Below are 24,335 nucleotides of genomic sequence, written 5' to 3'. Positions count from 1 at the left end.
GTAATGTCGACATTGTAGTTGTTGTTGAAGACACACACACACATCAACGTGTTTGAGCTCTTGCAGTGATGGGATTCAAGTTCTTTCTGACTGAATCTTCATTATGAAGGATAGATCTGAATTCACTGCTCAAGGAAATCAGAGATGAAGGGAGACAAGGAGCCAGAAAATACAAATTATATGTTTATTGGGAACTGAAATTGAAAGTTGATAGATTTAGATGGACTTGCCAACAAGACATATGGTTATATAATTCCTATTCTTCCCATCTTCTATGAAGTTAAGTGTTATTTCTGTTTATTTAAGAGAATTGTGGCAGTGTTTGTTTTCATCTCACATTATTAAACTCAAGGTTATGTCCAGTTTTAGGAGAATTATCAATTATGTGCTAGTGTAAAATTTAACTTGTACTGCTTAACTTGCTCTCAAATGGTTATTTTTTAAAAAAAGATCTTGTTCTTTGTCAATATTTTAAAGACTTGGTATACAGTACTTTGAATCTCTTTCAGATGCTGTGATTAAATATTCAGTGCTTGAGTATCTTTGATCTTAAGTTAAAAATAATAGGAAATCTTACATTTTCTGCCACAGATCATTACAATAAGCTAAGTCTTCAGTTTATCCCCTCCTAAATTAAATTTTTGAGTCAGAAAAAGCTTGTATGAAGTAAATTAACCATACAACAGTTATTTACAATCTCAATATTGAATTGAGAATATGATGAACTGTATCATTCTGTTTGTTTAGGTTTTGGACATAATAAACTTGTTCTTTATATCAAGGGATAATTTTCACTCAAGATGATCAGGTTCAAGTGTATATGAAGAAATTCTTTAAAAGCAAAAGTTCTTAATTAATCTCTCACTGTGTTAGTCACTCAGTTATGTCTGACTCTTTGCAACCCCATGGACTGTAACACACCAGGCTCCTCTGTCCATGGAATTCTCCAGCAAGAAAACGGGAGTGTGTTGCCATGCCCTTCTCCAGGGGATCTTCCTGACCCAGGGATCAAACCCAGGTCTCTTACATCGCAGGTCAATTCTTTACCTTCTGAGCCACAAGAAAGCCCCAACCTCTCACTACCAGTGTCTAATAAAGTTTACTATATGTTTACAACTTCATGGTGACATTCTCATTGCTATATGTGGAGACAGTGACTTAGATTCCTCTATAAAACTTTGGGTTTTATTCTCATCTATTTAGAATGTGATTGATTTCCACTTACTGCCCTTTCCAAGTAAATACTTATATATAATCAGTTAACTTAGTTCTGGGCCAACATATTGATTGGCACCTTAATTACTTAGAATTTCTTTGTGGGCTGTGTTCAGTGTGTAAGTGAAAGGGTCAAAGCACAAGCCAGATTTAAAAGCCAACATCATTTTTCTTTTCTAAATTACAGGAAAAGGTCAGGGTCACATAGATTCAACCTAATCTGTTACACTTCCTGCATTTGCAGTGTTACATCATGATCACTACTCTTAAAATGATGACTGATTCTGACCCCTTCCACAAAGAGGTATTACAATATCCTATGTCAGAGAAAGATTCTGTTATTTCAGCAGTTGGTTTACAGAGTTGATTAATGACTATGCCACTCATAATTAATGGTTTGAGATTTTTTTACAGTGGAGACGTTATCAGTCAGGGTGCCCTGCACACCCAAACAGAATACCTTGACTACTTTCAAAGGTGTGTATAGGGCTTAGGGAAGCCAAGAAAGGTGATTCATTACCTCTGTCCATGCATAAACAGTAGAGGATGGAGAGAACAAAGCTACCATCCTAGGTCTAAAGTAGTAAAAGAAGGAGCAGTTATCCAAAGAAACAGTGTCTCCGTTCCCCTAATCTAATTGGAAGCCACAGCAATCCATAGCATCAGCTTCCACAGAATGGATCTGGAGTGAAAAAAAGGAATGAGAACAGAAAACACAGGAGAGGATGAAATGAAAAATCAATAAAATCAGTAGTGGTGAGTTTCCTAGCAAGCCAAGCTCGGTGGTAGCTCTGGGTCTTGACTCAAGAAAAGAAGAAAGCTAGCATTTATTGAGTACTATTCCAGTTACTATTGCTATGTAACATAGCAACCTAAATTTAGTGTACTAAAACAACCATTTTACTATGCTCTATAGGTAAGATTGGGCTTCTTACCTATAAAATTAGACTGATATAAAACCTACCTACCAATGCAGGAGATGTAAGAGACTCAGGTTCAGTCCCTGGGTTGGGAAGATCCCCCTGGAGGGGGGCATGGAAACCCCCTCCAGTATTCTTGCCTAGAGAATCCCATGGACAGAGGATCCTGGGGGACTGCAGTACATGTGGTCACAGAGAGTCAGACACGATTGAAGCAACTTAACATGCATGCATGTAGGTAGGATTCTGTAGGTCAGAAATTTAGACAGGATACAGTGGGGATGGCATGCCTTAGCTCCACAGTGTTTGACACCTCAGCTAGGAAGACCTGGATGGCAAAGAATGATTCAAATGCCTGGGAGCTGGAATCATCTGGAGGCTTTTTAACTCATATGATTGACACTTGGGCTGGATAACTCATTGGGGACTGTCAACTGGAGTACCTATACTTGGTCTCTCCAAGGGTGGGGGACTTCTTACTCCATGGCAGGTGAAGGGTCTTGAGAGTGACAGATTCTAAAGAATTGGAGGGAAGCCACATAGTCTTTTATGACCTCACCTCTTAACTTACATAACTTCATTTCTGCATTCAGTCCCGAGTCAGGGTAACTAGAGAAGAACATGCCAAAAGAGAGATTATTGTTGCAGCCATCTTTGGAAAATACACCTTGTCACCAAGGCAATATGAACTAGCAATGTTGAGACATTCTGATGGCAGTTGAAACAAACTTTTCCAAGTTAATGGTGAAACTATATTAACCAGAATTCACTTATTAGCCAATGTTTTCCATGATTAAACTTTATCTTCTCTTCATGGATTACAGATTTTAAGAGTAGAAGACACTCCCAGAAATAAACTAGCTCAGCATCACACTCTTAAACAGTCTGAATGTAATTATTCTCATTTTGCTACAGTTAAATTAGTGATGAGTAGAAGGAAAAGTAGAGAATAGAACCTAGGACTCTTGGATTTTATTTGTCTTATTTATTTAACTAGAATTTGATAAGGGATGAAATTATAGATTACATTTTACCAAATGAACAGAGAAGCACCTGAGTAGAGTCAGAAGCACCTGGCCAGGTATTGTGTTCCTATAACCTGGGAAAAATCAGTCTGTTGGGCCGGGGCCCCTCATTGGAAGGTTTGGGCTTAGTTTTGTATCTATGAAGTGAGAACTCAAGAGCTAGAAGAATAGAAGATTAGTGGTCTGTGGTGTTGGAGAAGACTCTTGAGAGTCCCTTGAACTACAAGATCAAACCAGTCAATCCTAAAGGAAATCAATCCTGAATATTTTTGGGAAGCACTGATGCTGAAGCTGAAGCTCCAATACTTTGCCCACCTGATACGAAGAGCTGGCTTATTAGAAAAGACCCTGATGCTGGGAAAGATTGAAGGCAGGAGAAGGGGATGACAGAGGATGTTTGGATGGTATCACCAACTTAATAGACATGAGTTTGAGCAAGCTCTGGGAGGTGGTGAAGGACAGGGAAGCCTGACGTGCTGCAGTCCATGGGGTCACAAAGAGTCAGACATGACTGAGCAAGTGAACAGCAACAACAATGACCATTAATTCCAACAGAGAAACTCTGACACGTTGTTTATTTTCCCCCATGCACTCGGCAGTATCTGCCTGGCCCATTCATCCACTCATCCGGCTGCTGCTCCAGCAGATTGACTCATGAAATGTTATTAACTTTCTGGTGGGGACTGTTTGTAATGTCTGTGCCCTCCTACTACCTCTGGGGTGAGAAGCACTGACTTATCTTTGCTCTTAATGCACAGAAACAAGCCTTTTGTGGGGGGATATTTCCAACCTATGAGAGTCATCTGACAGTTGCCTTTTATGTTTTGACATCAAGAATTTGCCAAACTATCCAAAGTTTTACTGAAACTTCTAAGATCTAAGCTTTTTCTTTTTTTTCCCTCTTCTATAATGGCAGATTCCACGTCAGTTTTTCTGGATTCAATCATTGCAATCTCCACTCCACTCATATTATGTAAGACTTCTCTACAGGTTTGTGTGTCTTTCCAGACAATGACTCAGTCATTATGCCACAAAAGTTTCTTTTATAGTGTTGCTTCAAGCTGTTGTAGTAATTTGTTTATATGACAAAACACACACACACACACACACACACACACACACACATACATACATAGTCTATTATTTGAGAAAGCCTGAGTGGTTGAAAGGTTACCTGTCTCTTTAAATAGAACTAAACAGTGTTGATTTAACAATAAAATCAGGAACTAAACAATAAAAGAGGAACTAAAGAGCCTCTTGATAAAAGTGAAAGAGAAGAGTCAAAAAGCTGGCTTAAAACTCAACATTCAGAAAGCTAGGATCCAGTCCCATCACTTCAAGGCAAATAGATGGGGAAACAATGGAAACAGTGACAGACTTTATTTTCTTGGGCTCCAAAATCACTGCAGATGGTGACTTCAGCCATGAAGTTAAAAGATGCTCACTCCTTGGAAGAAAAGCTATGACAAACCTAGACAGTGTATTAAAAAGCAGAGACATCACTTTGCCAACAAAGGTCCATCTAGTCAAAGCTATGGTTTCTCCGGTAGTCATGTATAGATGTGAGAGTTAGACCATAAAGAAAGCTGAGTGCCGAAAAATTGATGCTTTTTTAACTGTGGTGTTGGAGAAGACTCTTAAGATTCCCTTGGACTGCAAGGAGATCAAACCAGTCAATCCTAAAGGAAATCAGTTCTGAATATTCATTGGAAGGGCTGATGCTGAAGCTGAAGCTCCAATACTTTGGCCACCTGATTTGAAGAACTGACTCCTTAGAAAAGACCCTGATGCTGGGAAAGATTGAAGGCAGGAGGAGAAGGGGACAACAGAGGTTGAGATGATTGGATGGCATCACCAACTTGATAGACATGAGTTTGAGCAAGTTCCAGGAGTTGGTGATGGACGGGGAAGCCTGGCATGCTGCAGACCGTCGTATTGCAAAGAGTTGGACATGACTGAGCAACTGAACTGAGTGAACAATAAAATACCATTGATTCATTCTAAAGTCTTCACTTACTGTTTTGCATTTCCCTCTGACATTTTTGAATTTGTTGCTGTTCAGTTGCTCAATCATGTCTGACTCTTTGTGACCCCATGGATTGCAGCACACCAGGCTTCCTGCCCTTCACCATCTCCTGAAGTTTGCTCAAGCTCATGTCCATTGAGTCAGTGATGCTATCCAACTGTCTCATCCGAGATACAATCTCTGGCATCTGAATATGCAAGCTAGCCCCAGATATTGGCATGAGTCCATGTAAGGGCATGTGAGGCAGTGCATGGTAGGGGAGCTCCCCAGTTTGGGTCCCACCAGCATTGTGGATATGGGGAATCCCTTCATGACATTGGCACTAAAGCAAGGAGGTGACTAGCTTATTGGTGCACACGTGGCCCTTCCAATTCTGGGCTTCACCAGTGAACCCACTTGAGGCCTGGATGCCCTGAGAGCTCAGGGTGTCCATTTCTGTGCTGGCCAATTGCTCTCTTGCCTGGGGCCTCCATCTTCAGTCTTCTCACCCAGGCTTTCCCATTTTGCATGGAATCATTGGCCCTCTCAGGAGAGATGATGACACTCTTCCTACCTGCCCTTTACCTCTCAATCCGTGACGTCTGGCCACTCCTCCATGTTCTCTTGCCAATGATGTCCTAGCTAGTAAAGCCAGTGGTCCTTTCTTCTTAACCTGTATGACTTCACTGTGCCTCTGTTTTCTCATCTGTCAGGTAGCAATAGTAGTAGTGTTGACCTCATTGGGTTGTGAGGTTTTAATTATTATGCAGCATAGTAGATAATAGGTGCTATGTTATACATACGCACACTTACACTTACATAATGTGTATATACTTGTCTGGGACATACATAGGTAGTCACACACACATATACACATACACACATACAAGTCTGAACAGTGCCCTAGGCAAGGCAAGCACTACATGGGTTAATTATTACTCAGTTAGTGTTAGTCGATCAGTTCAGTTCAGTCTCTTAGTCATGTCCGACTCTTTGTGACCCCATGAACTGCAGCATGCCAGGCTTCCCTGTCCATCACCAACTCCTGGAACTTTTGGAGCCCAAAATATAAAGTCTCTCACTGTTTCCATTGTTTCCCCATCTATTTACCATGAAGTGATGGGACTGGATGCCATGATCTTTGTTTTTTGAGTGTTGAGTTTTAAGCCAGCTTTTTCACTCTCCTCTTTCACTTTCCTCAAGAGGCTCTTTAGTTCTTCTTCTCTTTCTGCCATAAGGGTGGTGTCATCTGCATATCTGAGGTTATTGATATTTCTCCCAGCAATCTTGATTCAAGTTTGTGCTTCATCCAGCCCAGCATTTTGCATGATGTACTCTGCATATAAGTTAAATAAGCAAGGTGACAATATACAGCCTTGACATACTCCTTTCCCAATTTGGAACCAGTCCATGTTTGGAACAACAGACCGCTTCCAAAGTGGGAGAGAAGCCACTCATTCATGTCCAGCTCTTTGTGCTCCCATGGACCGTAGCCCGCCAGGCTCCTCTGTCTAAGGAACTCTCCAGGCAAGAATACTGCAGTGAGTAGTGATTCCCTTCTCCAGGGGATCTTTCTGACCCAGGGATTGAACCCAACTATTATTCTGTATCCAAAGTCAAATCCAGCCCCCACGTGGGCTGTGTTCACCTGTAGACCCAGCCATTTCTATATGCTTCTCTTTCTTACTTACTAACCTGGTGTCAAAGGCAACAGTATTTTCAATCCCTGCTGTCAGAACCCTCTACTTTAAAAAACATAACCTCTCAACTTCACAGCATTATTTTGAATTTTATTCCTGTCTTTCAGAGTTTACAAGCCCCAACTAATATAAAGCTCCCATTTCTCTCTTCTTTTATTAAACTAAATAAGTCTGATTGTGTTGCAACAGCTGGTGATGGCATCTGCTTTCAGTATTTAAATCTCACTTTGTGTTTTATTTGGCATAAGTGTGTTAGTCTTGTCTCCACAGCTAGAGTGAAATCTCTATACTAGATTGCATATTAATTTGCCTATATCATCTGTGATCCTTACTAAGGAAGATGTGTTTCACCCATTGCCTTCAGCAGCCTGAGCAGATATAAAGAGGTCCCCATTCCTACTTTAAAAACCAAATACTCTGGACTTCCCCAGTGGTCCGCTGGTTGAGACTTCACCTTCCAGTGCGGGAGATGTGGATTTGATCCCTGGTTGGAGAACTAAGATTCCACATGCTTCATGACTAAAAGGACAAACCATAGAACAGAAGTAGTAATGGAACAAATTCAACAAAGACTTTTAAAAAATGGTCCACATAAAAAAAATCTTTAAGAAAATAAAAATAAAGACCAAATACTTTATGGACAACTTTCTCATCAGTTATAGGCATGATCAGGGGCCTCGCCTGACACTAGGAATGTGGGCTCGGGTTTAATACGTGTGAACCTTTCTGCTAAACCCCCAGGTATCCGCCGGCAGACTGCCCATTGCATGAAGAAGGGTCGTGGGATAGTGAAAGCTACGTTCTGTGACCCAGAAACACAACCCAATGGGAGACAGAAAAAGTGTCATGAAAAGGATTGTCCACCCAGGTAACTGTTGGTAGCAGCTTGAGCTCTGTGTGTCTGCCTACCATGGTGTCTGATTTCATAGTAATCAAGGGCTCAGTGATGTGGGAGGGCTGGGTGGCTTCATTATTAGAATAAATATAGACAAATGTCACAGATTTCTGCGGCTATGCTGTTAGAACCTGTGACAAGGTGTGAGTGTGGAACATTTTCTCCCCAGAGAACAGTATTTCTTACAAAGCTCGTGTGATCTATGTTTAATTATTTGGTAAGACTTAAGTCCCAAAGCACTGTTGAACAGAATGGTGTGCAGATCATCTAAAAATTCTTTAGCTAATTAGTTTGACTTTTCCAAGAACACTTTACCAACCAGCGCAATAGTAGCTTTTAGAGAACCTGCTGACACTTTTGGACCACTGCCTTGAAAAGTGGACTTATAGACCAGGCTTGTTCAACCTCAGCACTGTTAACATTTGGAGCTGGATAATTCTTTGTTGTTGGGGGCTGTCACATGTTTAGCAGCATCCCTGGCTTGTGTCTGTTTAGAAGTTTGTAGCATTTCATCTTCCCCATCCAGGTTGTGACAACCATAAATGTCTCCAAACTTTGCCAAATGTCTTCTGGGGGCAAAATCACCCTTGGTTGAGCACTGCTGTTAATAGAGGTATTCACTTGCTCCAAATCATATAGATTCAAGATTCTAGAAGGCAGCTGGGATGTTATTATGAGGGGCTTTTGTTAAAAAGAGAGAAAAAGAGGGATAGGGGAGAGGAAGAAAAAGAGAGAGAAAGAAGGGAAGGAAGGAAAGAAAGAATTAATTATGGGGAGTGTTTTCATTCCCTCGTGTCCATAAACAGAGATGTATTTCATTTGCAGATCCTGTCAGGCATTCATTCCAGTCCCAAGAAGACACATTAAGAAGAGTTTAGTTTAACAGGAGGGGACTGGTTGGCATAATAAATCTACCAAGTGACAGGCAGAATTCTAAAGAAGAGCTGAAAGAATGGGATAAATGCCAAATACCTAGGTCAAAAAGAAGCATCTAGACAGCTCAGCTAAGGCAGACAGTGTCAGATTCTTCTGGTCTCAGGCAGGGAGGTCCCAGAGGCCAGGGTGTTCTCATCTCAGAGTCAGGTTGATTCTCTGTCCAGTTCTGGGGTTTCTTTCTGGGTGGAAGGTGGGCTGTGAGGTCCAGAGCTGGACCCCATCTCCATCGAGAGAGGACAGAGGTACCACTGTCTCCTCCCCTCGCTGTGGCTCTACCCTGATGTCTTTATTGAGTTTGTTACAATGTTGCCTTTATTAGGTTTTGGGTTTTTGGCCACAAGGCATGTGGGATCTTAGCTCCCCAAGCTGGGTTCGAACCCACACCCTCTACACTGGAAGGTGAAGTCTTAACCACTGGACCACCAGGGAAGTCCCTCCCATAACTCTTTCACTGGGAAGAACTAGGGACTTGAGGGGAGGATCTGGCCCCACTAGGCTTCGTATGTAATCATCGCAGTTTCTATAGATCCTTCTCAGGGAAGAATGAGCCTGGAAAGAGGAATCTTTCTTATCGCTTGCCTCATCTCATCAATAGCCTGTCCCTTTGGGGAGTTTACGTGCTTCCATCATATTTATCTCCATCAAAGTCAATGACTCTCACCAGCCACTTCCTTTTGCCCTCACCAGCTGCCAGCCACTACACACAACCGTGGGATGCTCACCTCACTTTTCAATGCCACCTTTTCTGGTGAGTGGCTACCTTCTTAAAACCACAGCTGTTTAGTTCCTGAGTCTAACTTTGGCCCTAGGGTTCAGGGACATTTTTATTATTTTACTTAGTCTACCTGGGCTTTCCTTGATATTACCAGCCAATCTTTGTTAAACATTCATTATTTCCCATGAGAGGTATGATGGCAATGATAACCATGTAACAGTTATATGTACTGAGCTCTGTGATTTTGTTATATAATAAAAGCTATGTCTCTGGTACCTGTTTCCAGGCAGAGCTCCTAAAACTCAAGGCTGACTAGTTGTAAGGCTGCAGCGGGTCGACATACCGCAGACCCGTCAGACAGGCATGCACCTCTCCCCTCACTTGATTTGTGTCTAAGGCAAAGTAAGCCCTGTGCTACGTTGGTGGGTACCAAAAGATGTTGATGCAGGTGCTTACCTGCTGAGACCAAGAGAGAGATGGGGATATTAGCTGTGTCTATAAAAGAAACACAGTCAGAGAAGACAGTGAATTTGGTAGCCACTCTCTGTTTGAGAAGAGTCAGCTGTCCATATCTGACATTTTCTTATTCACCTGTAACTAAAGTCTTGGCCTCACTATTTTCAGAATTCAGTTCCCACAAGGGTGGTTATCTTGACCTACCTCTGCACTCAAACTACCAGAATTTTCTAGTTGAAGGTTGGCCTATAAGATACAACCAGTGCTAGAAGGAGACGGATACTGGGGCCAGAGGCTGGTGGACAGGAGATGAGCTGAGGCTGGAGCCTGGTAGACACAGAGGAGGGGCCTTGACAGAGGAATTCCAAGTGATACAGGCTGAGCTCTGGGGAACGGAAGCTGACCCTGAAGGTAGTCGTGTAGTAGCTAAAAACTAGCCTCCATGATATCCACTTCCTGGTCCCTGGAGCCTGCAAGTGTTACCTTATTTGGAGAAAGGGTCTTTGAAGATGTATTTAAGTTGAAGGGTCTTGAAATAGGCAAGTTATGCTGAATTATTGATTTGGACCCTAAATTCCATCATAGTATCCTTATAGAAGCAGAGGGAAATTTCACACACACACACACACACACACACACAGGAGAAACAATATGAAGGTTGAACAGAAAGATTTGAAGACACTAGAGTGATGGGCCACAACCCAGGGAGTGCTGGCAGCCACCACAGACTTGAAGATGGAAGGAATGGATCTTCCCTAGAGCCTCCAAAGAGAGTGCAGCCCTGCCAACCCTTCACTTCATCTCAGTAGTGCTGACTTTTCTATCTGGCTTCCATAGCTATAAGAAACTAGATTTCTGTTGTTTTTGCCACCAAGTTTGTGGTGATTTGTTTTACAGCAGCCCTAGGAAAGTAACACAAGCAGTGTACTAATTAATGCCAGCATAATGTAAAAGTGAGAGCTTCCCAGGTTGCTCAGTGGGAAAGAATCATCCTGCTGATGCAGGAGATGCGGATTCGATCCCCAGTTGGGAAGATCCCCTGGAGGAGAGTATGACAATCCATCTCAGTATTCTTGGCTGGAGAATTCCGTGGACAGAGGAGCCTGGCCTGCTGCAGTCCATGGGTCACAAAGAGTCGGACACAACAGAGCACACACATGCACACACAATGTAAAAGCAAGAGAGAGGAGAGACAGCCCCTTCACCAAGTCATAGAAGCACTGAAGCTTGGAAAATAAGTAACTAGAGCTTCCTCAGGATTTTTTGGAATAGCACAAATATGTCACTTCCTAAGGAAGCTTACAGCCAGGGGAGCTATATAAGACATGTACACCAGCAAGACAGGGCTGTTGTCAGGGCTGGGACCAGCAGTCAAGCATCTGGATTACTTGCCCAGGGACCTGATCACTGTCCATGGCCCCTGTCCTCTTTGGAGCTCTGTGTTTAATTGACATTGCTTTAGCTTGCATTTCTAAGAGCAGCATTGTTAGAACAAGGTAAATGATGGTGCATGCTAAGTAGTTTCAGTCATGTCTGACTCTTTGCAACCCTGTGGATTGTAGTCCACCAGGCTCCTCTGTCCATGGGATTCTCCAGGCAAAAAATACTGGAGTGGGTTTCCATGCCCTCCTCCAGGGGATCTTCCTGACCCAGGAATCAAACCCAAATCTCTTACATCTAGTCTCCTGCACTGGCAGGCAGTTTCTTTTTACCACTAGTGCCACCTGGGAAGTTCCAAGGTAAACAATATTTGGGGCTTTTCTCTGGAATGCTTCCTAAGCTGCGTGTACTGATGCAAAAAGATTCAGCACAAAATTTTAAAATGGACCAATTCCACAGCCTCCTCTCACAAAATCAGTAATGAACCTCTGGTGTCACTATCTAGAATGTAAGTGTTGATGGCCACAAACAGGTAGTAGGCTGCTGGGCAGTCACTGTGCTGTCCCACTCAGTACAAACATGACATCCAGTGCTCAGGTCTTCTTGGGGAGCTGATGATCATTTTTGCAGCTGCTGCTTCTGCCACTGCACTTCAAGGGAGGAAAACAATACATCCTATGCCCAATTTCTGCTTTTGTGTTAGAAACATAATTTCCTCCAAGCAATTTGAAGATCATACTTAAATAACAGCAAAGCATATGCAATTTGACAACTCTGTTTAAATTTTTATCATTTAGTAGCATTTTTGTTTGTTTTGATTTCCCTCTGTCTGATATCCATTTCCCAAGATCTGAGTTTCTTGAATTTCTGTACATGATTAATGCCCAGGCTCCAGCTTGTGGTCCTTAAAAATCCTAAAAGTAGCCTATCAAGCCTGAATTTACCCAGTTCAGACCTCAAGCTAAAGCACAGCCTTTGGAGAGGAATATTAAAGATCCCAGTAGCATTTTTTTAATTTGAAAGTAGAATGTCTGCCTTTGGTTTTGTTTTTATACCCAAGGTCACACACACATACTTACATGCATACATACATTTATGTTTAAAATTTATGATACCTGTATTGGGATGGGTTACTTGACCCCAGATAGCTAACTTTACAGGAGAAGGAAATGGCAACCCACTCCAGTCTTCTTGCCTAGAGAATCCCGTGGACAGAGGAGCCTGATGGGCTGCTGTCCATAGGGTCACACAGAGTCGGACATGACTGAAGCAACTTAGCATGCGTACATGCATTGGAGAAGGAAATGGCAACCCACCCTAGTATTCTTGCCTGGAGGATCCCAGGGACAGAGGAGCCTGGTGGGCTGCCGTCTATGGGGTTGCACAGAGTCGGACATGACTGAAGCAACTTAGCAGCAGCAATTGCTAACTTTATTGAAAGTTTTTTTTTTAACATTTATTTGTCCTCATATTGTGTGTGTATATATATATAGATATTCTTTTGCTGTATCTGTATTGGTTTATTTAATGCCTCAGGACTAAAATCTTTCTCAAAAGTAACAACTAGCAAATTCACCTGTAGTGCTTCTATTATGCAGTTCATTTTTGTTGAAATAGGTAAGACTCTCTAAGGTCAGAGATTTTGACTCCTGAAGACATTAAGTAGATATAACACATAACAGGTACAATTTCTGAAAATGCGTTCTAAAGTAGCATGTGTTGTGTGCTCAGTCATGTTCAACGCCATGGACTGTGCCTGCCAGGCTCCTCTATCCATGAAATTATCCAGGCAAGCAAAAACCATCACAATATTGTAAAGTAATTATCCTCCAATTAAAATAAATTAATTTAATAAATAAAAATTTGTTAAAAAGGAATACTGGAATGGGTTGCCGTTTCCTACTCCACTAGAGTAGCATATGATAAGTTAAATAGAATTTCATGAAATATTCCAACATAATGGATAATTTATAGAATTCTTTCTTATTTATTATTGTATTTCAGCATCCCAAAAGATTCATGATAAAGTCAGGCGGTAGAGGGTAGATATTATCCCCAGATGGTAATGAGGTAGAGGTAACTAACAATTTTAAGAATCTACTGTTTTACTTTTCTCTTGTACTTTATTTACCTATTTATTGATGAACCTACACTGACATACCATAATTTCCCAAAGTCCGTAGTTTAGCACAGGGTTCTCACTCTTGGTGATGTACATTCCACGGGTTTTGGCAAATATATAATGACATTACCCATTGTTATGTTACCATACAGAGTATTTTCACTATCTAAAAATCCTCCATGCTCTGACTGTTTATCTCTACTTCTTTCCTTTGGCAACCACTGATCATTTTACCATCTTTATAGTTTTGTCTTTTCCAGAATTTCAGGTACTGGGAATCATACAGGATATAACCTTTTCAGATTGCCTTCTTTCACTTAGTAATATGCATTTAAGGTTTCTCCATGTCTTTTCATGGCTTGATAACTCATTTCTTTTCAGTGTGAATATTATTCCATTATCTGGATGGACCACAGTTTATGAGTTCACCTTCTGAAGACATCTTGGTTGTGTCCAAGTTTTGGAAATTATGAATAAAGCTACCGTAAACATCCCTATGTGGGGTTTTGTGTGAACAAAAAGTTTTCAACTCCTTTGGATAAATACCAAGGAGTATGACTTCTGAATTGAGAACCCACTCTACTTCAAGGCTTTTCCATGTTGCCAAGTAATTTATTCATGTTAGCAACTCTGATTGGTAGATACTTTTATGCCATTGCACAGATGAGGACACTAAAGTCCTCAGATTCTTCCCAAATCACTTAGCAGAAGTGGTGGAGTCTAGATTTGAACCTGGATGAATCTACTGAGTGTTCTGTGCTGGTACTAGTACACCGTGCTGCTGCCTAGGATCTCAGGATGAGCACATTTCAGTGCTGAAATTAGAAATCCAAATTTAAAATATTTCTCACATGTTAAAACACAATGAAAAAGTTATAAACAAGCAGAAACTAACTTCAAAGCTAAATCATACCTGCAAATTCACAAGGGGATTAAAGAAAGGAAGTTAAGTTAATTTGCTTTTTTAAAGAATAATATATGTCGATGGCTATCTTAATATTATTTGTCTTTGAAAAACTAGTCCAGTAGTTTCCTTAGATATGAATTTCAACTTGCAACATCTTCCTCTGTCACCTAATTTTCATGCTATCTGAAAAGTTCATACCATTTTGCAGGGCTGTCATTTCTGCTCCTAAAATGATTTCATATGCAAAATTTAATCTTTTTATTTCTGGAATATTGTCCTTCAGTAATAATTTGTTTCTGTACCCAATTGGGACCTTCTGTGTTCTTTCCCAAATGGGTACTTCAGTTCAGTTCAGTTCAGTCCAGTCGCTCAGTTGTGTCCGACTCTTTGCGACCCTATAAATCACAGCACACCAGGCCTCCCTGTCCATCACCAACACCCAGAGTTCACCCAAACTCAAGTCCATCGAGTCGGTGATGCCATCCAGCCATCTCATCCTCTGTCATCCCCTTCTCCTCCTGCCCCCATCCTTCCCAGCATCAGGGTCTTTTCCAATGAGTCAGCTCTTCGCATGAGGTGGCCAAAGTGTTGGAGTTTCAGCTTCAACATCAGTCCTTCCAATAAACACCCAGGACTGATCTCCTTTAGGATGGACTGGTTGGATCTCCTTGCAGTCCAAGGGACTCTCAAGAGTCTTCTCCAACACCACAGTTCAAGAGCATGAATTCTTCGGTGCTCAGCTTTCTTCACAGTCCAACTCTCACATCCATACATTACTACTGGAAAAACTGTAGCCTTGACTAGACGGACCTTTGTTGGCAAAGTAATGTCTCTGCTTTTTAATATGCTGTCTACGTTGGTCATAACTTCCCTTCCAAGGAGTAAGTGTCTTTTAATTTCATGGCTGCAATCACCATCTGCAGTGATTTTGGAGCCCAAAAAAATAAAGTTTGACACTGTTTCCCCATCTATTTCCCATGACGTGATGGGACCAGATGCCATGATCTTAGTTTTATGAATTTTAAGCTTTAAGCCAACTTTTTCACTCTCCTCTTTCACTTTCATCAAGAGGCTTTTTAGTTCTTCTTCACTTTCTGCCATAAGGGTGGTGTCATCTGCATATCTGAGGTTATTGATATTTCTCCCGGCAATCTTGATTCTACCTTGTGCTTCTTCCAGCCCATCGTTTCTCATAATGGGTACTTAAGAAAGATTTTTGAAAGGATTTAATAAAAAGCTTCTGTTAATCTTAATGTAAGAAATCTGTGTTATATGGTCAATGGCTTCCAGAATGAAAGTTTGCATGGCACACTCCAGGATGGAGTAGCCTGTCAAGAAAGAGATTCTTTGGAATTAAAAGTGTATCTGACTCCAGAAAGAGGTTATTTGAGTTTCTTCTCTCTATGGACTTCTCTCTGAACTTTGGTTTACAGGAAAGCAAACTTCTGCCAGGCTCCAGCTATGATAGTGCTCTGTATATTTAAATGCTCCATAAACTCCTATAACAGGGCTTTCCAGCCTGGCAGCTGCATGTAGGTTTTCATGCAAAAAGAATGCCTCATGATTTAAATCCAGGTTTCTCAACCTGAGAACTAGAGCCATTTTGGGCTGGATGGTTCTTTGCTGTGGGGGCTGTCCTGTGCTTTGTAGAATATTTCTCAGCATCCTTGTACTCTATCCACTAGATGCCAAGAGCACACCTCTCCCCTCATTTGTGACGACCAAAAATGCCTTCAAACATTCCCAAATGTCCCCTGGGGCGGTGGCTGTGGGAATCTCCACTGGGTGAGAAGCACCAATCTGTTGCTGTGCAGTGACTCAGTCTTGTCCGACTCTGTGTGACCCCATGGACTGCAGCACGCCAGGCTTCCCTGTCCATCACCAACTCCCAGAGCTTGCTCAAACTCATGTCCATAGAGTCAGTGATGCCATCCAACCATCTCATCCTCTGTCATCCCCTTCTCCTGCCTTCAATCTTTCCCAGCTTCATGCTTTTCCAGTGACTCAGCTCTTCATATCGGATGGGCCAAAACCTTGGAGCTTCAGCTTCAGCATCAGTCCTTCCACTGAATATTCAGGGTTGATTTCCTTTAAGATTGACAGACTTCATCTCCTTGCTGTCCAAGGGACTCTCAAGAATCTTCTCCAGCACTACAGTTCAAAGGCATAAATGACAAGAAAGAGGTCATTAAGACTGGGAAAAGTCCGTGAGAGTGGGGAGAGGAATGAGCATGATGTGAGTGGGGAATAACAAGAAAACTAGAGAAAATCAGGGGATGAATAGGATACAGTGAGAATGTGGCTACACTGTTACAAAGATCAGTGAAGCACACTATAATTTTAGTATGAATTATGTAAGATATAGAAGTGTGTGTGTGTGTGTGTGTGTGTGTGTGTGTGTGTGTGTGTGTGTGTGTTTCAAGACCCTCAAAGAGCTTATAGTTACCCGGAAAAGTTTACTGCACTTTGGACATCCTTCAAACAGAAGGATCTGTATCTTCCACCCACACCCATACCAGTGCTTGCTCAGGAAGTTCTTACTACCAATAAACCAATAAAATACAAAATTAAACTCTTTCTAATCCTCATTACTCAGAAAACTATAAGTATTAGTCTGATTTTTTTTTTAGCTCTTGCTTAGAATAGAAATTTCCTTTAAAATATCAATTTTTATAACTACTATCTTTGTACTAATCTTTGTCCTAATTGTCTACTAAATCTACAGTCCATTCTTTATAGAAAAAATTTCAAGATAAACAATCAAATTCATTTATCTGATATCATAATACCATGCATCTGTGCTAAGTCACTTCAGTCATGCCCAACTCTGTGCAACCCTATGGACTGTAGCCTGCCAGGCTCCTCTGTCCGTGGGATTCTCCAGGCAAGAATTCTGGAGTGGGTTGCCATGCCCTCCTCCAGAGGATCTTTCCAATCCAGGGATCAAACCCATGTCTCCCACATTGGCGGGCGGGTTCTTTACCACTAATGCCACCTGGGAAGCCCATCATAACACCAGTGGTTTTTAATCCTGACTCCATATGAAAGTCATCAAAGAATTCTTAACACTGATGCCTTGGCCCTAACCTTAAGAGATTCTGGCCATCCAATATAGCAAGGGGGCCTGAACTGATAGCTGATACCTTTTTAAAAATCCCCAAGTGATGATACAGTGAGAATCACTGATATAGGCCAGGTCCTTAGGACTTTTACCTAGTACCTGAAGTGTTCAGATTGACTAATTATAGAGACAGAAAAAAAAAAAAAAGAATAGTATAAGAAAATGCATCATTAGTTATACACTTGTACTTTAGGTGTGACAGATATCATGGACATTCTGGCAAGAGAAAAATTAACAGCAAAAATGGAAAAAGTTGGATTAGATTGTTGTTGATTATATGCTAATTAAATGAGAAAGGTTGTCTTGTGGGGGGTGGTAAATAAATGTGTGGTCTGGGCCTTTTGTCCTACTGAGTTCTTGAAATGTTATACTGTGCTTCTCAGCTATCACTCAAAGCATGTAAACAGTCTTCTGTTATAAATCTCCTATAAATATAAATATAAAACAAGATTCTTTTATAAATCTTCTCGAAGAGGTGGGATTATGGCAGACACCAAAAAGAATGAGCTGGACAACAGAGAACAGTTGGGCAATAGCTCCTGAGTCCTGGGCCTGGAAGACCTTTGCAGGGAAATAAAGAGGGTGGATTTCACCTTAAACTAGGAGCAAACATATGCAAGATGTCCCCAGGAATCTGTGAAGGCAATTTCAGAAAGAGAAACAAGGAAGTCTATTATCACCTTGTAGTAACATAGCTGCGGAGAAGGCAATGGCACCCCACTCCAGTACTCTTGCCTGGAAAATCCCACGGACGGAGGAGTCTGGTAGGCTACAGTCCATGGGGTCGCTAAGAGTCGGACACGACTGAGCGACTTCACTTTCACTTTTCCCTTTGATGCACTGGAGAAGGAAATGGCAACCCACTCCAGTATTCTTGCCTGGAGAATCCTAGGGACGGCGGAGCCTGGTGAGCTGCCGTCTATGGGGTCGCACAGAGTCGGACACGACTGAAGTGACTTAGCAGCAGCAGCAGCAGTAACATAGCTGAAAGCCTTGTAGTAAGTAGTTAAATAAATTAGACTTTCAGTCAGCTCACATTAAGGCCCTTCCAGAATGGCATTTGATTTATTTGATAGTGTGTCTGGCCTCCCATAGAAATGTCAGAGGTAGGACAGAGTAATTAGATTAACACAGAGGGCATTTATTTGGTGTCACATCATATGGTCCCAATATTAGCTCTTTATCTACACAAGATGGCCAGATGTTAAATACCAGGGACTAAATAAGTAATTGTAATTACTTATTAACTGAAGAATATAATTGAATTGAGGGAAAGCTTTCTTCTAGGATTTTTAACCAGAGATTAAAAGTATGAGAATCAAAGAAGTTCTGCTCAAATAAATCTAATATTTTGTAAACATAAGTAATGGTACACAGTTTAACCTGCTTCAAAATTTGATACTATCTCAAGGTCAGAAGATTTCCTTAAAGTCAAGAATGAAAGAATTCACATGCTGTACTGTTTTCCTGTGAAAAACAAATATTCTATTTTATTCCTGCATGGAGGGATGAATAAGCAGACTATACATCTAAGCAATGGTGGACCCAAAGTGCACTGAGTCAAGACACCTGTTCTGTATTTGATATTGAGGAAGATTTGGACAATGATGAAGAAGGAGGAAAAGAGATGGCTCCAAAGAGGGTTCTTTGGCACTTTCAAAAGTGACTTTAGTATAACCACTGGGCCCCACATCCTAGAACCTTGAGGCAATCAACCATGATAGCAGGTAGAGGAAAATCACACATCTTCATTTTTCCATAGAGAATCCAGAATATTAATTTAGCCAACAGTTTCAACTATTCAACTTATCAAGAATAGCTGATAAAAAACAAAGAGATTATCTTATTTAATGCATTTCTTGTTTTCCTACTTCTTTCTTTTAAAGTGACCAGTGAGAATATTCACAGGTAGACTGAAGGAGATGGAGGAGGGAGAGAATGATGACAATGCCCCTTAATGATCATCTTCTACATAATTGAAAATTAATTAAGTGCATCATATTGAAATACAAAAATATTCAGTTAGGAGCCAGGAGACTTAGATTCTAATTGAGTTCTTTTAGTCAATAGCAGCAGTTAAAACAACAATAATTACAATTACAAATGACTGAGCTTGTATTATGTCAGGCTCTGTACTATGCACTGTACATAAATTTGTATTTCAGTACATGACTGACACTCATCTAAAGTCAATATTGTTACATCCATTCAACAGATGTGGAGAGTAAGGCTTAAACTTGCTTGAGGTTTCACAATAGAAAACAGGACCCCAGTTTTCTTGTTGAAGAGAGGGGATTTGGGGGAAGAGTTTTTTTTTTTCATTTAAAGACATGCTTACTTATTATCTACTTATGCCAAGTGTTCTGCAGAGTTCCATAGCTGTGATTGAACAAGCTAGCCATGGCCCTGTCTGCAGAGCGCCCTCTACTGGGCTGAAACATCTTCAGGGACCTCCCAGCTCTGTAATCAGTGTTTCTGCTTGGGACTTCTATCCAGTGGTTGAAGTGCATGTGTATTGACTCGGGCTGGTCTTTTCTCACATGTCCATGTGTGTCTGCAGGTGGTGGGCAGGGGAGTGGGAAGCATGTTCTGCAACATGTGGGCCCCATGGAGAGAAGAAGCGAACAGTGCTGTGCATCCAGACCATGGGCTCGGATGAGCAGGCTCTCCCTCCTCAAGACTGCCAGCATCTGCTGAAGCCCAAGACCCTCGTGTCCTGCAACAGAGACATCCTGTGTCCATCAGACTGGACAGTGGGCAACTGGAGTGAGGTGAGCCCAGGGGTTAAAAGGGACTCTGGGGTTATTCTTGCTTCATCAGTCCTCTCGCCCATCCTCCTCTTCATTAACCAGTCCAAAGTGACTTGGGGTAAGGTGTGCAGTGGCCTGTTTCCTGCATTTCCCACCTCCCAGTATCCTATCTTGCTTGTTTTCCATTCTTACAAGATCTTCCTGTCATCTGGTCAGATATCTACCTGCCTGGAATGACCTGGATCTTACATACTCAGGCTCACAACAGCTAATTGAAAAATCTTCAGGATTTTTTGCTGGTCCGTTGTTAAACCATTGGGAACAAATCAAGGCTCTCCCACCTACCCCAAAAGCTAGCTTGCCAAACATTTACCGGAACTTATGTTTCAGACTAAAACTAAAGGAGAGTCACTCTAACTGGAATGATAGGCAGTGTACTGGCCACTTGGAGAAGCCTCTCAAATCATCTGTCTATTCAGACCTGATGAAGGTTTGTACTATTAGTCACATAAATTCAAATAGTGTTGCATTTCCCCACAGTTAATCTGATCTGATTCTCCAAGTATGATTAGAAATCCATAGGCTAGGAGGTCATGAAAGACTTCCAGGCTTTAATTTTCTTTGGGTCACCAGGGGACCTAGAACTGTCAGGACTTTTGCTACCAGAGTCCGTAGTTGAAGTGGAACTCTGCTTTCTCCAAGGGTGCTGGAGTCTCCAGGGGCCTTGCTTTGCTTCCCTATATGTATTTCAGTCAGTGACCTAAGGAATGACTAGAAAATAAATGACTTTGTAAAACCAACAGGCCAGAATATATTGATGGTTGTTGACTTCTTATGAGCTTCCTTGGAAAGCCACATGGTTTCCATAATAATGCTACTATTGACCAGAGTATCTTAGGAATTCCTCTTAGACTCACCGTCAGAGAAATGGAAAATATTTGATTCAGGAGAATGCCACAGGAAGTTAATTAGAATTTAGTCTGGTGGATAAAGGAGTAATCTGGTTCATTTGGATAAGACCTTTGTGTTTAAAGTGATTCTTGATTATAAGTAATGCTATTGCTTTTCATAGCTTATAAAGTACTATCTAAAGAAGAATTCAGCTGTGCAGCAAAGTGAATTAGGTATATGTCTACATATATTCACTTTTTTAGATTTCCTTCTCATCTAGGTCCCCACAGAGCACTGAGTAGAGTTCCCTGTGTTATACAGGAGGTCCTCACTAATTATCTATTTTACGCATAGTAGCGTATATGTCAATCCCAGTCTCCTAATTCATCCCATCCCACTTCCCCCTTGGTAATCATAAGTTTGTTTTCTACATCTGTGACTCTGTTTCTGCTTTGCAAATAAATTCATCTGTATCATTTTTGTAGATCCACATACAAGCAATACCACATGATATCTGTTTCTCTCTTTCTGACTTACTTCACTCTGCATGACAATCTCCAAGTCAATCCACAGCTCTGCAGATGGCATTATTTCATTCCTTTTTATGGCTGAGTAGTATTCCATTGTATATATGTGCCATAACTTCTTTATCTATTCCTCTGTTGATGGACATATAGGTTGCTTCCATGTCCCAGCTATTGTAAATAGTGCTTCAGTGAACATTGGGGTGCATGCATCCTTTTGAATTCTGGTTTTCTCTGGATATATGCCTAAGAATGGAATTCCTGGGTTGTATGGTAGTTCTATTTTTAGTTTTTTAAGGCATCTCTATACTGTTCTCCATAGTAGCTGTTTATTTTGTTATTATTTGTTTAAAATTTGTGTTTATCCACCAATTTACATTCCCACTAACACTGTGAGAGGGTTCTCTTTTCTCTATACATTTATTCTCCAGCATTTATTCTTTATAGATTTTTTGATGGTGACCATTCTAACCTGTGTGAGGTAATACCTCATTGAGGTTTTGATTCATATTTCTCTAATAATTAGTGATGTTGAACATCTTTTCATGTGTTTTTTGGCCATCTGTATGTCTTCTTTGGAGAAACATTTATTTAGGTTTTTAGATTGGGTTGTTTGGTTTTTTTAATATTGAGCTGCATGAGTAGTTTGTATATTTTGGAAATTAATCCCTTGTTCAGTTGCTTCATTTGCAAATATTTTCTCCCATTCTGAGGACTGCCTTTTCATTTTGTTTATGGTTTCTTTTGCTGTGCAAAAGTTTTTAAGTTTAATTAGATCCCATTTGTTTATTTTTGTTTTTATTTTCATTACTCTAGGAGGTGGATCAAAAAAAGATCTTGCTGTGATTTATGTCAGAAAGTATTCTGCCTATATTTTTCTCTGAGAGTTTTATAGTATCTGGCCTTACATTTGGGTCTTTAATCCATTTTGAGTTTATTTTTGTGTATGGTATTAGGGAGTGTTCTAATTTCATTATTTCACAGGTAGCTGTCTAGTTTTCCCAGCCCTACTTATTGAAGAGACTGTCTTTTCTCCATTGTATATTCTTGTCTCCTTTGTTATAGATTAAGTGACCACAGGTGCATGGGTTTATCTCTGGACATTCTGTTCGGTTCCATTGATCTATATTTGTGGTTTTGTGCCAGTATCATACTGTTTCGATGACTGTAGCTTTGTAGTATAGTCTGAAGTCAGGGACCTGAGTTGGGGGAATGCTATGATGTTGTACCACCCAGACACATTTTCAGGAGTAAAGGGCTTATATTCAGCTGTTGGGACAACTCTGAAGGGCTATCCCAGTGCCAGAGCTTCTCTTGAGACTGGCTAAACCTATTGTCAGGCCTGCCTCATGGCACTATCTCCCCTAGGCTGTATTCTGTTTCCTTCCCCCTCTTTCTGACAGGAGTTGATTTCCAGAATACTCCCTAATAAAAGCCATGCTAGCTAAACACCTCAGAGTCTGTCTCCTTGAGAACTTATCCTGCAACACTGAGTTAGACTCAAGGATCTTCTAGCAGTCTCAAGCAACTTAGTTTTTAGGAGACTATTTCTAATATGACTTCTGCAGGGCAGCCATGATTCCTGATTCCCATAAGATGTGCCTCTTCTAAAATCTTTTCTCAGCCCCACTGTTCTTAGAGACCAGGTTCTGAGCAGCAAAACTAATTCCAGACTCTACCAACTGGTAGAGATGAGGCCCAGAGGATATTGCCTGGCTTGGGTAGGATTAACCCAAGAACTGTTCAGGCTAATTAAGGATGAATTCTCATCATTGATGTTTGAATTGGGAATACAGAGGTTTAAGATGAAATTCACTTTTTTGGTCCAAGGCAGTGTTTCTCTCTTTTTTTTTTTTTCAATGGGCTTCCCTGGTGGTTCAGACAGTAAAGAATCTGCCTGCAATGCAGAAGACCTGGGTTCGATCCCTGGGTCAGAAAGATCCCTGGAGAAGGAAATGGTTCCTTAAGCACCTTTTTAGAGGCTCTTTCCTAATTGTCTTCCTCCATCATGACTTTATTTTCAAGGAGGGAAGTGGTTTGTGTATGTGTGTGTGTGTTGAGATATAATTCACATACTATAAAATTCACCCATTGAAAGTATACAAACAAATGACCTTTAGTGTATTCACAGAGTTATACAGTCATTACCACAGTAATTTAAGAATGTTTTCATCAACTCCTAAATAAACCCTGTATGCATTAATCATCATCCCAGGTCCCTACCTTCATTCCCCAGCCCTAGACAATCATTAATCCACTTTGTATTTCCAGAGATCTGCCTTTCTGAACATTTCATATGAAAGAATTATATAATACATAATCATAGGACAGATATACTATGTATTTATTTATGTACTATGTATATATCTGTGCTTTATACATAAAGAGGGTGAGGTTTTTTAACTCACTCCACCCCAGAACCAGTCTTCATTGCCCCAACTGAGAATGAATGATCCTATGTGACACTTAGTTTCTATGTGGAATTTTCCTGACTAGCTGCAGATATCAAAACTGTTCATTTGACAATATATGATTATCGAAAAAAAAGGAATTCAAAAATTTGTATAAGCAAAGGTACCATCTCTGAAGATAACTATTTGAAAGCAGAAAACTCTCATTTGAATACAACCATTTTGATAACTCTATTTCCAAAACTATTTCATTAGCTCAAAGTCACAATTTAGGTTTATTTAGCTTCTGCATGCATGTCATGTCCAACTCTGCAACACTATGGACTGTAGCCTGCCAGGCTCCTCTATTGATAGGATTCGCC

General features: G+C 40.9%; 1 protein-coding gene across 2 annotated transcripts in view; it reads left to right on the top strand.

Moving 5' to 3' along the window:
• The window catches only part of ADAMTS12 (ADAM metallopeptidase with thrombospondin type 1 motif 12), a 370,221-nt gene that overhangs the window by 283,640 nt on the left and 62,246 nt on the right, over positions 1-24,335 (top strand). For both annotated transcript variants that reach the window (XM_081521438.1, XM_081521437.1), the window contains 2 exons: positions 7,607-7,733; positions 19,958-20,168. In XM_081521438.1, coding sequence (XP_081377564.1) covers positions 7,607-7,733; positions 19,958-20,168 — 338 coding nt within the window. The remainder of the gene's footprint in view (positions 1-7,606; positions 7,734-19,957; positions 20,169-24,335) is intronic.

This window comes from Giraffa tippelskirchi, chromosome 8, assembly GCF_054371585.1.
Source record: "Giraffa tippelskirchi isolate mGirTip1 chromosome 8, T2T-mGirTip1v1.2.pri, whole genome shotgun sequence".
Classification (NCBI taxonomy): Eukaryota; Metazoa; Chordata; class Mammalia; order Artiodactyla; family Giraffidae; genus Giraffa; species Giraffa tippelskirchi.
The sequence above is the reverse complement of the archived record's forward strand: the minus strand, read 5'-3'. Positions and strand labels throughout refer to the sequence as shown.